This window comes from Galeopterus variegatus, unplaced genomic scaffold (assembly GCF_000696425.1).
Source record: "Galeopterus variegatus unplaced genomic scaffold, G_variegatus-3.0.2 Scaffold13, whole genome shotgun sequence".
Lineage (NCBI taxonomy): Eukaryota > Metazoa > Chordata > Mammalia > Dermoptera > Cynocephalidae > Galeopterus > Galeopterus variegatus.
Genome location: NW_007726124.1, coordinates 1,459,466 through 1,473,514, shown reverse-complemented (window position 1 = coordinate 1,473,514; position 14,049 = coordinate 1,459,466). Strand labels below are relative to the sequence as shown.

The following is a 14,049-nucleotide window of genomic DNA, read 5'->3' as shown; positions in this document are numbered from 1 at the left end:
CGGTTGTGTGTGTGTGTGTGTGTGTGTGTGTGTGTGTGTGTGTGTGTGTGTGTGTGTGTGAATTTATTTATTAATTTTTAGCTCCCACCAATAAGTGAGAACATGTGGTATTTCTCTTTCTGTGCCTGACTTGTTTCACTTAATATAATTCTCTCAAGGTCCATCCATGTTGTTGCAAATGGCAGTATTTCATTCCTTTTTATAGCTGAGTAGTATTCCATTGTGTAGATATACCACATTTTCCATATCCACTCATCCGATGATGGACATTTGGTACCCTTTACTTTTTCATGGAACTACAGGATAATCATTATGATCAAGTATTATACTGTACTATTCTATCATAATAACCTCAAAGTCTACTGAAGCTGTTTGCTCATATACTAAATAATACCAGGTATTCATGGTGTTTCTTTTTTTTAAATTTCTTATGACTTCTAACTATTTAATAACAGATAACTCTCCCAGTTGCTAGCTACCCCCTGTCTACCTACCCCAGCCACCTCTCCCATTTTCTTTCTTCTCCTATGAGTCTGGGAAACAGATAACTAAGCTTCATATAACTGTATGTAAAATAAGTGTTGGTGGGCTTTGAACAAGGGCCTGAAGCACTAGCCTGGGTGTAGAGTACATGGCATCAGGGAACAGGTTTAGGGCCATCATCAGCTATTCCAACCTGCATCCTGTTTCTGGGCTATGTAACAAAAGAATGAGGCAGCCACAAAGAGAGGTTCCATACAGGAGAGGTATCACTCCAACACTTTCTGAATGTAACAATAGCAATAAGTACCATGTATTGGGCTATTATTCTGTACCAAGCCCTCTCCTAAGTGCTGGTTTTGCATTAATGTTTCCAATCCTCCCAACAACTCTATGAAATTTTATTATCCCCATTTTACTGATGAGAAAACTGAGGCACAGACAGGTTAAATAATTCAGCTGGATGGCACAGCTAGGATCCTAGTGCAAAACCAGAATTCAACCTCAGACAGTCTGACTCTATGGCCATTACCTTAACCACTGTGATCCATGGCCTCTAATGGTTTCCTAACAGAACTACACCATAGGATCCCTTAGTATTTGTTACTACAAAAACAAAATCAAAAAACAAACCCATAAAGCAATGTATAGACCAGCACTGTCCAGTAGAAATTTCTGTGATAATCAAAATGTTCTATATCCATGCTACTGAGCACTTGAAAAGTGGCTAGTGTAACTGAGAAACTAAATTTTTAATTTCATTTTATTTTCATGAATTTACATTGTAATAGCTAAATGTGGCCAGTGGCTACCATATTGGACAGCACAGGTGTGCGCTACTTGTGGTGAGCAAAAATTATGATATTTCAAGTATTAACTATAATGGATAAATCCTACTTAAAAGTAGGCCTCTGAAGTACGTAATCACATGCTGATGTGTCTCCACACAACATCTTCTCTGCTCCTGTATTGCTGTTAATTCACTCCCCATCATTGTAAGGAAGAAAGCATGCCACTTTTGGTCAGAGGAAATGAAAAGGCCCAGGAGATGAAGTGGGACTTGTAGACATAATAGTATTAATTGGCTGAGTAAAGCCTTTAGGGCACTGTTTCAGGTGTGGGGTTGGAGAGATGGCAGATCATAGGTCAGGTTCAGAGACTAGGGTCACCCTATTGATCTGAAAGCAAACAAGCCACGGATGTGTATGTGGGATGAGCATATCATCCAATCTGAAAATTCTCTCTCAAGCGTAGGGTCCCAGACTGCCTTCAGAGGACTGGTGTAATAAACACCAACAAAACCTCACTTGACAGAGCAGAGAGCATAAGCCACTTTGCCCAGGTCAGGGACCACCTCTTGCTCTTCCCAAGTCCCCGAGTCAGCTGTGGAGAGGCCACAAGGCCTCTGGCATCAAAGTCACAAAGCCAAGTCCATTCCTCCCCCAGCTCAGCCCAGCCAACAATTCCTGTCTAATATATGGATTCTCTACCTCCCCAGCATGGGCTCGGTTAAGTTGTATTACATGTCAAATCCAAATTTAGGCTAGAACCTGATTTCAACTCAAATAAGAAATGAAACCAAGACCAGAAGTTGAGCCCACTAACCTAATCAGGCAGAACTTTTCTCTAGTTTCTACTCCTAAATATGTGTAGTTGGGAGAAGGTGCCTCCCTCCCTCTCCTCCCTGTTTCTGACGGTAACGCAGGTCTTCTATGCACTTCCCAGCCTTGTTTTACATGCCCATGTTAAGAAGCCATGACTGAACCACAGGGCAGTCAACTCTCCCACGAAGCACGGGCCACCCAGCGATTGAACAGAAGAATCCAGGTCCCAGTCCTCTTCCCTTCCCATCACATGCCCCACTGCGGCAGGCCCGCCACGGGCACCAGCCACACCTCATGCCCTGAGGACTCTGGAAGAAGAGTACATGTTCAAGCTTTCAAGGTCACACCAGAGACCAAGCTGCTATTTTTTTAAAAATCAACTATCACCCATTCCCTTCTACTTCAACATCCCTCTTCCAGACAACAGTCATGAAATCCATATAAACAAGTTATTCCTTGCCCAGTGAGGCCAAAAGTTGGTCGAGTATAAAGTCAGACTACAAACTAAAAACACACTCTAAACTCCAGAAGCACTGGGCCCAAAAACTTCAATTCTGCTCCAAGTTCTGAGGAATTCTTCTAAGCCGGAAACCAGGCATTGTGAAGCAGGCCTTGCGATTTCCTGCAGGACTCCAGGAATTGCTGAAGGGAAGGTTTGTTTATCCTAGGATTGCCCCAGACTGCTCTTAACCTTCAGGAAAAGGAGCTGATGATACGTCCCTAGCACTTCTAACCCTAACCCATGTTCTCACTGAATCTTGAAGCTATCTTTTCGCAGATTCCAGCACTGCCCCAGGCATACTGACCGGGCCATCAACACTTGTTGACTAACTAGCATGGTCCTGGCCATTCCTCAAAGCAAAGGGTGGAGGTCAAAAGAGGAAGCCAGGATCATAACTATATAAATTCCATCTCTACCCTTTGTCCTGAGGCAGGTACAACCTTCTCCCTCCCCAGTACCCACAGAAGTCTTCATAATGCTGGTGGGTCACGCAACAGCCTCTTTTAAAAATTCTGTTTAAAAAAAAAATTAAATACTCCCCCGAGGGAGTATTTACACCTTTATAATAGAGATGAAGGAACACACTCATTAAACTAGCAATACTCTGTCCTTGCAAAATTCAGAAGCTTTATTAAGAGGTCTTCTTCCTATTACAAAGGCAGGGTAACTGAGGCTCAGACGATTATGTTCTTCCCACCCCTGGTATGATCATCACCTCCACCAACCCAAAAGGAACATTACAGATCATGCTGGGGTTTGCTGTTCAAAGTCTTAAGAAACCATATGAGAGTTCTCCTAGCCCCAGCCATGGTTTCAATCAATAAAAGCTTCTCAGTACTAGAAATTACATTTGTATGTGCATGCACGTGCGCGCGCGCGCACGCACACGCACACACACACACACACACACACACACACGCCTGTTATGGACTGAATGTTTGTGTCCCCTTCTCCACAAATTCCTATGTTAAAATCCTAACCCCTAATGTGATGATATTAGAAGGTGGGGCCTTTGGGAAGTGATCATAGGGGTAAGGCCCTCATGAATGGGATTAGTGCCCTGATAAAACAGACCCCAGAGATATGTCTCTCTCTCCTTTCTGCCGTGTGAAGAAGAAATGGCAATTTATGAGCCAGGAAGTAGACCCTAACCAGACACCGAATCTGCCAGCACCTTGATCTTGGACTCGTCCAGCCTTCAGAACCGTGAGAATAAGTGCTGGTTGTTTAAGCTACCAAATCTACAGTATTTTTGTTATAGCAGCATGCACATACTGCCATTAAGCAGTAACGTCCGTATAAGAGTACCAGCTGTGCCTCACAGGATATCTTGGAGTGACCGCCACTCTTCTCTTTTGAATACTGACAACCCTACACCTATGGTGTTAGATCTTAATTTAATAAACCACCCCTTCCACCAATAGAAATGGCTTGAGGTTGAGGCCCAACAATCTGGGATTGCACCTGCAACTCACATCAAGTTCTAGACCTGATTCCTATCCACAGTGTATCAGCTTTAAGCTACACATTATACCTCTGTGAGGACAGGGACCCCACCTTATTCATCTTGCATTCTCAGAACTCAACACAGGCACACAGCAGGTACTCAGGCACTCAATAAACAGCTGCCGAATAAATGAACATAGCACTCTTAAGAAAGATGTATCAATTTCAAGACTTCTACACATACATTGGCATTCAAAGGTAGAGTCTAGAATTCCAGGGGGCAGAAGTATAGAAGACGCACCAGAGATGAGCCAGAAGACATGCGTTCAAACCCCAGTTTTGCCAAAAATTCATTCTACTGTCCTGGGTACATCTCCCAACCTCTAGGGGCCTTATTTTCCTCTTCTGTAAACACAGCAGACAACTTCTTAGGTTTCCCACTAAAGTCTTTTTTTTTTTGGCGGCTGGCCAGTATGGGGATCCGAACCCTTGACCCTGATGTTACAACACTGCACTCTAACCAACTGAGCTAACCAGCCAGCCCCTCCCTTTAAGGTCTTAAACTTTTAAAATACAAAGAAAATATGTGCCCTTGAGCTATGGCCACAAAATTAACTTGATAAGGACAGTGAAAATATAATAGCCAGGCATTTTTTCTTACACAGAAGGTAGGTAAGTAGCAGGCAATAACTTTAGCAGTAGGTAAAGCATCTGCCCATTTGCCTATGTTCACATGTCATGTCATACATATTCAGGTCATTCTCTGTAGTCTCTTTCGTTGAGATGCAAATTTCAATGACTATTCTAGGCAGAAAAGCCTCCAAGTGGAACAACAACCCATAGACATTATTTCCAGGTAATAAACAGATTCCACTCAGACAAAAATAAAGCAGCCTGTGGGTACATTCCATGGACGCCCCATTGGTGGAAGCATCAGGGCTGAGCTCTAAATGTGAGCCAGACATTGCTGAATTCTTATTTTGGCTCCGACTCTAACTCAGAGTGCATGGTCCTTGGCCAAGTCTTTCCTCTAGAAGCCCGGCTCTGGATGGGTATGACAACCCCCATAAACCATCCTGATTACAGAGTGAGGCTAGTAAAGCATTTCACAGATGTGAAGTGCTGCCAACCCCTCCAGACAAATGAGGGAACTCATCAAGAGGCAACGTGGCTTGGGTGGAAAGCCACAGAGCAGCCCCTCTCCTAACCGTGGGCTCCCACAAACTCACCAGAGGGCTCCAGGGGCCTCAGAGCCCCTCACTCACAATCCAACTTCCTTTCCTCTACTGAAAAGCAAGGAAAGCCGTGTGAGCCTACACTGTCTAGAAGCGTCACTTGCAAAGCTCTTTAAATCACACAGTTAACTAAAAACGTTAACCAGCTGTGACTAAGTAAGGTTTGGTTCTCCTCTACTGTGGGACATTTGAGACAGTGGAGATAAATCAAGGCAAAGGAATAGAATGTGTAAAAGATAAGGTCTGCTCATGAAACAAGAAGGGCTGTTCAGGAACTGTGTTAGTAGTTTTACTGTTTTCTTTTCCTTTTTTTTTCCCCCTCCCCTTTCTTTAACCATTAGGTACCAATGGATACCAGATACAGAGAGCTGGATAAAAAAGGTTAAGAGATACTATCAGTAAAGTTTCCCACCGAAGCCTACTAATAGCACTCTCACTGATTAGAAAGCACTTCTGTAGTTTGGGAACTCTAATCCGCTCTTATCAACCCTCTGGCTTTGTCATTTATCAGGGTGGGAATGAGAGGTACATTGGCTATGCCACACAGTGATTTCTGGGGCCCCTGCCACAGCAAAGCAGATCAAAAAGGAGCTCATGCCTGCCAGAGTGAAGCTTTCACCATAGCAACACATGTTATTCTACAAACAGTCAGGACTAAGGCTCTGTTGTGACCGGTCCGGACAGTGCCCCCAAGAAATGAGTGACTGAGGATTCAGACAACAGAACAAGCAAGAGAAAAGTGGCACCTATTTAACTTGCAGGGCAGTCTCCTCCTGGCTTTTACTTCTCCACAAAGCGGACAGTGGCAGCCCTAAGACCCTCCAGTACCCATGGTCCATGCTCTAATAAGATGGATGTTGAAGAGAAAACAGATGTTCTCTGTGGAGCACCATACCACAGGGCTCCCTGGGGAAAAGAGGGACTGAGGGTAGAGCTATCAGCCTGTCTAAAGAATAGATAACTAGCACTGGAGAACTAGTGGGGGAAAGATCTCCATCTCCAAACATGTCATCTCTAAAATGAGATACAGCCAGGGTGCCCACTGAGCTGGGTGAGGGTAGAAGGTAAACTCAAAGACTCAACAATTAAGCCAATAAGAACAGTCATCAGCATGGCTGTTCAGACCATCAATTACCCATGTACTAGGCACAGTGCTGGGTATAAATATTAGTCTTCACCCTGCAGTTTGGGTTAAAAACTCACTAACTGATCAATGCCACCTTTCTGGATATCACGTTTTGTCAAGGGAAGAAATAGGAATAACCAGTGTGCCCCTACATCCCATAGGATGGGGATACACTGGAGGCTTGACTGGAGAAAATCTAGCCCCGAATTTCTGCTCTGTTGCTTAAGTCACTGAACCATGCATGTAGAAATCCAACCACAGAACAAGGGCACCCAAGAGAATAAGTGACCTCTCTGTTTCCTCTAATTTCTCTAGAACACCATTCACTGAAGTACTGCATCAGAGCCTAAGAGTCAGATGCATAAAAGTCAGGAACCATAAAAGCTGGCAAAGGAACTTCTTCAAAAGTGCATTAGAAGTTACTCAACACGGCTGACTGGTTGGCTCAGTTGGTTACAGCACGGGATTATAACACCAAGGTCAAAGGGTTCAGATCCCGTTACCAGCCAGCCACCAAAAAAAAATGACATATCCACAGACATATGTCTGTGCCATTTACATACCTCTTTTTATTAATACAATAAACAGAATTGTTTTACAATGCTAATATTAAGAGACACAACCAGCAGCCTCATTTCAGGTCATGATGCCTACAGGTGTGTCTGGGAGGATTTGAACTGCTACAGAAGAACCCACCTACTAACAGGCTGTGACACAACGGGCTCCTGCTGTGTATGCTGCAAACATTTCCTCCTGACAAGCCAATCATGGGGGCAGGCACAGGGAAGAAAATAGATCTGCCACATCTGCCTCCAAAACAACTAAAAAGCAAAAACCAGCCACTACCCCAAAACTCCTCTGGGTCCTAAACCCTTAAGTCATCACAGACCAAAAAGAAAGCAAACCTACAAATGACAGGCCCAGAATTTTAGAAACATTTCTTTGCAGCTGCAGAGCCTGCAAACAAGCTTAAAAAAAAAGTTTCTGTCTCGAAATGACATTTTGAAGGTAGTATATAAATTGCTTCCACTCTTCCATGTGCCCCCTTCTTCTCATTCTCCATTCGCTAATGAAAGAGTTTTCCTCTTCCCTGCCCGTTTCGGTTTGAAACGTGGCACAGAATGGGACACTGGAAGGCGAAGGGAAAGGGGAGGGGGAAGGTTACTTTCAAATCTGACACACACCCCAACTGGCCTACACCCTGAAGACAGTCAGGCCAGACTCCACCTTAGAAAAGACTGAAGGACCAAACTGTCCAGTAGAATACTCCCCCTTAAGCCACCTCTCCCGAAAGCGGAGTTAAGAAAGCTGGAAAGGAAGGAGGGGGAAAAATAAAGTTCCACATTCCTGACATTTTTTGAGCCAAGTGCTGTGGCTCCACAGAACAGCTCCTCTATTCCAAACAGCCTGTAGGACGGGGAGAAAACCTGGGATCAGGGGGAGGAAGCTGGCCCCTGCCTTGGAAATAGGATGACCCAAAATTAAACCAAAAGGAGGGGAGAGACAGCCTTCCGTGTGTGTCCCCAAAAGGAAGTGATGCTAAAGGAATGAATCTGGAGTCACCACCTCTCTGGGGACTGAAAACTGAGATTTTGGAGTCCCTGAGAGAGAAACAAAAGCCCCCTGAATGCTGAAGAGGCAACCAGTGAGTTGGGGAAGGACCAAGGCAGGAATGACGTGGAGACGCAAGGGCTGTGGCTGCCTGGGGCAAGCGGGGCCCAGCGCACTGGCAGAGGCAGGGCAGGGGACCCCAGGGGCGGGGGGGTGGCCAGGAGAGCTGCTCTTTGTGGGAAGAATTAATTGAGTTTTCCCAGCTCAGCTTCTGAACAAAGGAATCTCAGCCTGGTCCAAATCAGAAGCCCAAGAGCCTGATGTCCTGTCTCCCCTTCACCGAGGTTCCCCTTGCACCTCCTTCTGTCCTCACTTCTGGGAAAGTGCTGAAGTTCTGGACTGCACCCCCTCCCCACCATATGCATCCCTACATACCCGCGGATACCCACCACACACCTCCAGGAGAGAGCCCCAGAAAACCCTAACTAATACCAAGTAAGACCTGTGCTGAGTTATGACACAACCCTCGCACCCTCGTTTTACTGCAAGTGTGATGATGCCTAAATTTGTTTCTCTGAGGGCCCTAGAAGTATCCAGGATGTTTCTGCTCTCATTTGGTAGGTGTAGCGGAGTTCCAAGGGCCCCTCAAAAATAACTATCTCTGTGGAAATAACTATCTCTGTGGAAAATCAGTCAGTGGGTATAGACAGTGAGGACCCACTATGTGCCTAGCACAGAAGAACCCGAGTCCTTCATACTGGAGGTTCAGGTCAAAGCCCTTTTTCTCTCAGACCACAGCAAACAGACAATCGACCATTCCACAAGGCGCCTCTGAGAGGACACACCTGCCCTGTAATCCCTGAAGGTCTAGACACTACAGGAGCAGCAGGGGTGGTAGGAAGAGGGGACCTGCAGGCATGTCAACCAGGGCCCTTGCCACACACATCCCCAGTCCAGTCCTAAGGGGGAGGGAGGGTAGTTTGCTTGTTTGTTTTTCTCACCCGGGGCCTTTCTCTTCCATTAGGTACTGGGAGTAAGAGATCCTAACACCCTTCAACTCCCAGAGTCGCAGGTTTAACACACAGGACTTTCCACAAGACTAGAGGCAGGGAGGGAAGGAGGTAGCACTCTCAAAAGCTAGGCAGCACTTTTTGAGCAAAGATAAAGCAGGTAGAGCCACAAACTTTAACAAGAGCCAGAAACAGCAGAGAGGGCCACAGGCTATAAGAAAGATTTGGCCGGCTGCAGAGCGTGTGGCTGTGAGGTTTGCAGCCATCACATGTGTCTTTCCAGCCACACTCTCCAAGACTAGGGACACGGCACTGGGTGGCCTCATAGAATGGAGGACAGCAAATAGACACAAGGGTACTGGCTGGGCAAAACAAATTCCCTGTTATTTCCTTAAGCTATTATTATGACAAATAATAATAGGGCTCCAGAAGCAAGACACTGGTTTCCACGTTGGTGGGATGTTATGACTTTTGTTGCTGACATGATCTCAGGTAAACCTAACAACCACCCTGTGAGGAAGACAGGTTTGACCAACCTCTTTAACAATGGGGAAACTGAGGCTGCAGTCAGTTTCAGTCAAACTAGCAACACAGCAGGGACCGGGACACAGGGACAATCCTACCTTGACACAGCCCTTTCCAATATACCACAAGAGAGAGCTGTGGGGGTGGGAGGATGGAGAGGGATTGAACTAAAGGAGCATTACCAAAAAGTGAGGTGAGATCCCAATCCTAGCCCCAAGTTTATTTCCTACAGACCCTGAAGCCAGCCAAGGATACATTCACACATCCAACCCCGACTTGGTCACCACAAGAATGTCCCCAGCTTGATGGCAGCCCCACCAACCAAGCAGAACCTAGTCATCCATAGAGAGGAGACAGAGAACCCAGAGAGAGGGACACAGAGGGAAAAATTAGCCATGCTGGGAATCCTCCATCACCAAGGCCGTTTACAAATGGCTACAGCTTCCTAACCCACCCCAGAGAATGCAGATAAGCAACTCTACCCAGAAGGGAGGACAAGGAGCCCTCTGAAAGGAACCAAAGGAGACCACGGTGAGAGTGAGGGGAGTGTCACTCACATATCTCAGTTCTGAGACAAGATATGCCGCAGCAAACCCATGCCCAGTTTCTTCCAGTTCTTCCCACTTTGGAATATCCCATTTTTTCGCTCTGCAGGAGGAGGGAGTCCTTCCCATCAACCCCCTTGGATTCTGACCCCTTGCTTGCTTACTGAAACTCCCTGTTCTGAGGCCCACACCTGCGCACTGCTGTCGGGGGAGGATCCCATCATCTGCCCTCACCCCTACCTACAGCTATAAGAGAATCATCTTTCCCCTAAAAGTGGAGGGTGTCCCTGTTCCTCTCCTTGCTCCTGTAAAGAGGTGAAGCTCTAGGTCCACCACAGACAGATCTAAAGGGACAGTCCACAGAGTGATAAAGTGTATCCTAAAGCTGGCCTTTTAGGCCAGAGCGAAAAAAGAGGGAGCAACAGGACAGCAGAAGGCCACTGCTGGGATGGGGCCAGGGCCACACGTGAAAACCCCAGCACGTTCCAGAGCTGAGATGCAAAACACCCAGAACATCAGATGGGAGGCAAAAAAGGGCCAGGGTCCCTCCCACTGGAAGAGCCCAGAAGCGCTAGTGGCAACTACTTGGGAGGGGGGTTGTGCAATGACTGCGGGTCTGGGAGTCTCCCGGATGCCAAAAAGGAAACCCCACGCGTCGGACCAGGGTGGCAGCGCTGCGGTTGGGTCGAGACCAGGCTTGGGTTTCAGGTCTGCAGAGAAAACTGCAGGATACGGTGGGTGCCCTGGGGGGCGGCAGAGCATGGCATGGCTGGTACGGCCAGGAGCTGGGGGGTGCTGTCTGTGCTGACCGGGGTACAGGCCGGGGGGTACAGTGCACAAAGCCGGGGGTGCAGATAACGTATATGGCAGACAGGCGCCCCAGCTCAGATAAGGACTCCGGGGATCTGCAGGGCTACGCTGGGCGGCGTCCGAGAGGGGGACTGCCCGGCCCCCCAGCACCCCCTTCCCCCGTGTCTCTCACCTCGAACATAAGCCCGATGAGGACGCAGAGCACCAGGCAGAAGCCGATATCCGCATGGTTGTGGATGACGAACTCCTGGCTGAAGAGCGGGTAACTTTTCGTCCTCCTGCGGAAAGCCATGGCAGCGGGCGCGCAGCGGCCGGCTGGGCCCGCACTCTGCGCTCACGAGCCGCAGCGCAAACTTCTCCAGCCCCGGCCATGGCAGCGGGCGCGCAGCGGCCGGCTGGGCCCGCACTCTGCGCTCACGAGCCGCAGCGCAAACTTCTCCAGCCCCGGCCATGGCAGCGGGCGCGCAGCGGCCGGCTGGGCCCGCACTCTGCGCTCACGAGCCGCAGCGCAAACTTCTCCAGCCCCGGCCATGGCAGCGGGCGCGCAGCGGCCGGCTGGGCCCGCACTCTGCGCTCACGAGCCGCAGCGCAAACTTCTCCAGCCCCGGCCATGGCAGCGGGCGCGCAGCGGCCGGCTGGGCCCGCACTCTGCGCTCACGAGCCGCAGCGCAAACTTCTCCAGCCCCGGCCTCGTCCCGCTCCCGGCTCCTGCCCGGCTGCATTCGCAGTGGCCGGGGCTCGGCCGTCTCCCGCGCGGAGGGAGCAGGCCGCACAGGAGGCGGACGCCCGGGCCTGTCCCGACAGGAAGTGGGCCCTTGTTTCCCACTCCTGGGCGCCTTGCTCCTTCCTCCGCGGGAAGGGAAGGGCCGGGAGGCGCGGGCCGGCCGAGGGGTGGGCCGGGCAGCCGGATATTCCCGGGGCTGCGGGCTGTGGTTCTGGGGGGCCGAGAGCAGTGTAGGTTCGGTGGGGGCAGGGCAGCTGCGGGCTGGCCTTTTCGCTGACCACAGCGCCCTGCACGGACGTTAAATGAATGGACGGGGGTTGAGAGCTTGCATTGGGCTAAGCACGGCTCAGGTTGCTGTGAATACGCAGCAAGCAACAAAAAGACCCTGTCCTAGGCGACCTTACGTTCTAATCAGGGGAGTGGGTGGATGATCGCAGTTTGGCCTCTTAACTTTTCAGACCCTCGTGCTACCATAAATTAGTTTTACACGTCTTGCCCCAAGTCTGCCTTCAATATTAATGGCTCTGAAGAAGAGGAATAAAAGAAGGAATTTTCTCATTGAAAGTTTCTATTAAATATTAAGTCTTAAAAATACTCCTGGAAGGACAAAAAGTCTTTTTAATAAATTAATTTTATATTCGCAAATATTGGATTTAATCCTACTAGTAATGAAGGAGTCGACTAATCACCTTCTAGATGTGCAAAAATGCAAAATGAACAAAGAACTATTTAATTCCTGTTGCTTTTTTTTATTAGGTCCACAGTTATTTCACTTCTAAGTAAATATGTTTTTTTTAATGGCACAGTCTGAAATGTGATTGAGACTGGATGGGATTCCTAGAGAAATTTTACTTCCTAAGCTTGTGCTTCTCAGTATTTACAGTACGGTCTTGGGTCTTTAATTCCCTTATGTGACTTTCAAGGAAATGAAAAAGTAATGCCTATATTGGACTAAACCTCATTTAACTTCAAGACTGACCTTTCTTGAAGTTGGATCTTAGTCTTATGAGGAATAAAAAGATCAAGAACTCTGATGCACCTTGATTTTTCCACCTGTGAAGCATGTTCAAATTTTCAAACTTTCTAGGACTAATCTATGGAATATCAGGGTTTCAAATGGTTCATCCTAACAGTTACCCCATGTTTCCCCATGACTATTTGTAGAGGATATTTCGGTGGGAATTTCCTGAAAAAGGTGGGACATCATCAACCTTTTAATGTTAAGAGTTTAGGCTGTAAGTCCCAGGAGATAGTCAGGTATTATAACCTCCACATTTATAAATGAGGAACCTGAAGTAAAAGAGATGGCTTAGATAGTGCCCACACTGCTGACTACCAGCCCTGGGCCCTTTCAAGTACAATTGAACAATTAGACTTAGGGTTCTTAGATGTATGATGTAATATTTCATCCCTTTGAAACCCTGTGGAGGAAGTACTGGATGCATGCTTCAGCCATCATAGCCATCTCCAAGTACTAGTTTCCAAAACCATCTTCAGCCCCAAATGGATCTCTTCCCAACCCCTCTCATGGAGTCCTATGAGTTCTTACATCAGTATCTCTCCCATCACCACCATTCTATGTGTGGCCCCCAAGGATCTTCCCACGGATCTTCCACCTCCAGTATCTCCAGTAACATTCACTCCATTAGAAATGTCTGTAGAGCATCTACTAAGTGCCAGACGCTGTGCTAGTTACTGGGGATGGAAAGATAAGACAACCCATGTGTGGTGGTTATTTTAAAATATTTCCTCAAATTCTTTGATATTCCTCCCTTCAAAAGGTGGCTATTCATCTCCCTCCCCTTGAGTGTGTTTTGAACTTTGTGGCTCACAAATAGAATATGGCATAAGTGATGGTGTGGGACTTCCAAGACTAGGTCATAAAGGCATTCTGGGTTTCTCCTTTCTCTCCCTCTTCCCTCACTCTGGCAGCAGTCGGCTGCCATATTGTGAAGATATGCATAGTCCTATGTAGGGGTCCATGTGACAAGGATCTGAGGCCTCCTGCCAACAACCTGCACTAACTTGCCAGGCATGTAAGTGAGGTACCTTGGAAGCAGATTCTCCAGCCTCAGTCAAGGCTTCAGATGACTGGAGCCCTGGCTGATCTTTTGACCTCAACCTCATAAGAGATCCTGAGCCAGAACCAGTCACATAAGCCACTTCCAAATTCCTGACCACAGTAACTGTGAGATAATGTTTGTTGTTTTAAGCCACTAAATCTTGTCATAATTTGTTATGCAGCAGGAGGTAATTAATACACACTGCCAGAGCTTACAATATTTTAAAAGATACAGAGGCATCATTATAATTCTGTGTGAGGATGGTGACTCTAAGAACGAGTTGAAACAATATACCCTATGAGTACAAAGAAAAGGTAACTTAATTCTGCCCTGGATGATAGGGAAGAGGAGGTTTGGACTGCACCTTCATCTGATAGGGATTTTACTGACAGAGAATGCAGAAGAGGGGTGGGATATGAATTGGGAGA

At 47.5% G+C, this 14,049-nt stretch overlaps 1 protein-coding gene across 1 annotated transcript in view; it reads right to left on the bottom strand.

Moving 5' to 3' along the window:
• The window catches only part of TRAM2 (translocation associated membrane protein 2), a 69,616-nt gene extending 58,345 nt beyond the window's left edge, over positions 1 to 11,271 (bottom strand). The window contains exon 1 of the mRNA XM_008594068.1: positions 11,007 to 11,271. Within this exon, the coding sequence (XP_008592290.1) occupies positions 11,007 to 11,126 (120 nt within the window). The 5' untranslated portion in view covers positions 11,127 to 11,271. The remainder of the gene's footprint in view (positions 1 to 11,006) is intronic.
• Positions 11,272 to 14,049: the final 2,778 nt, after the last annotated feature.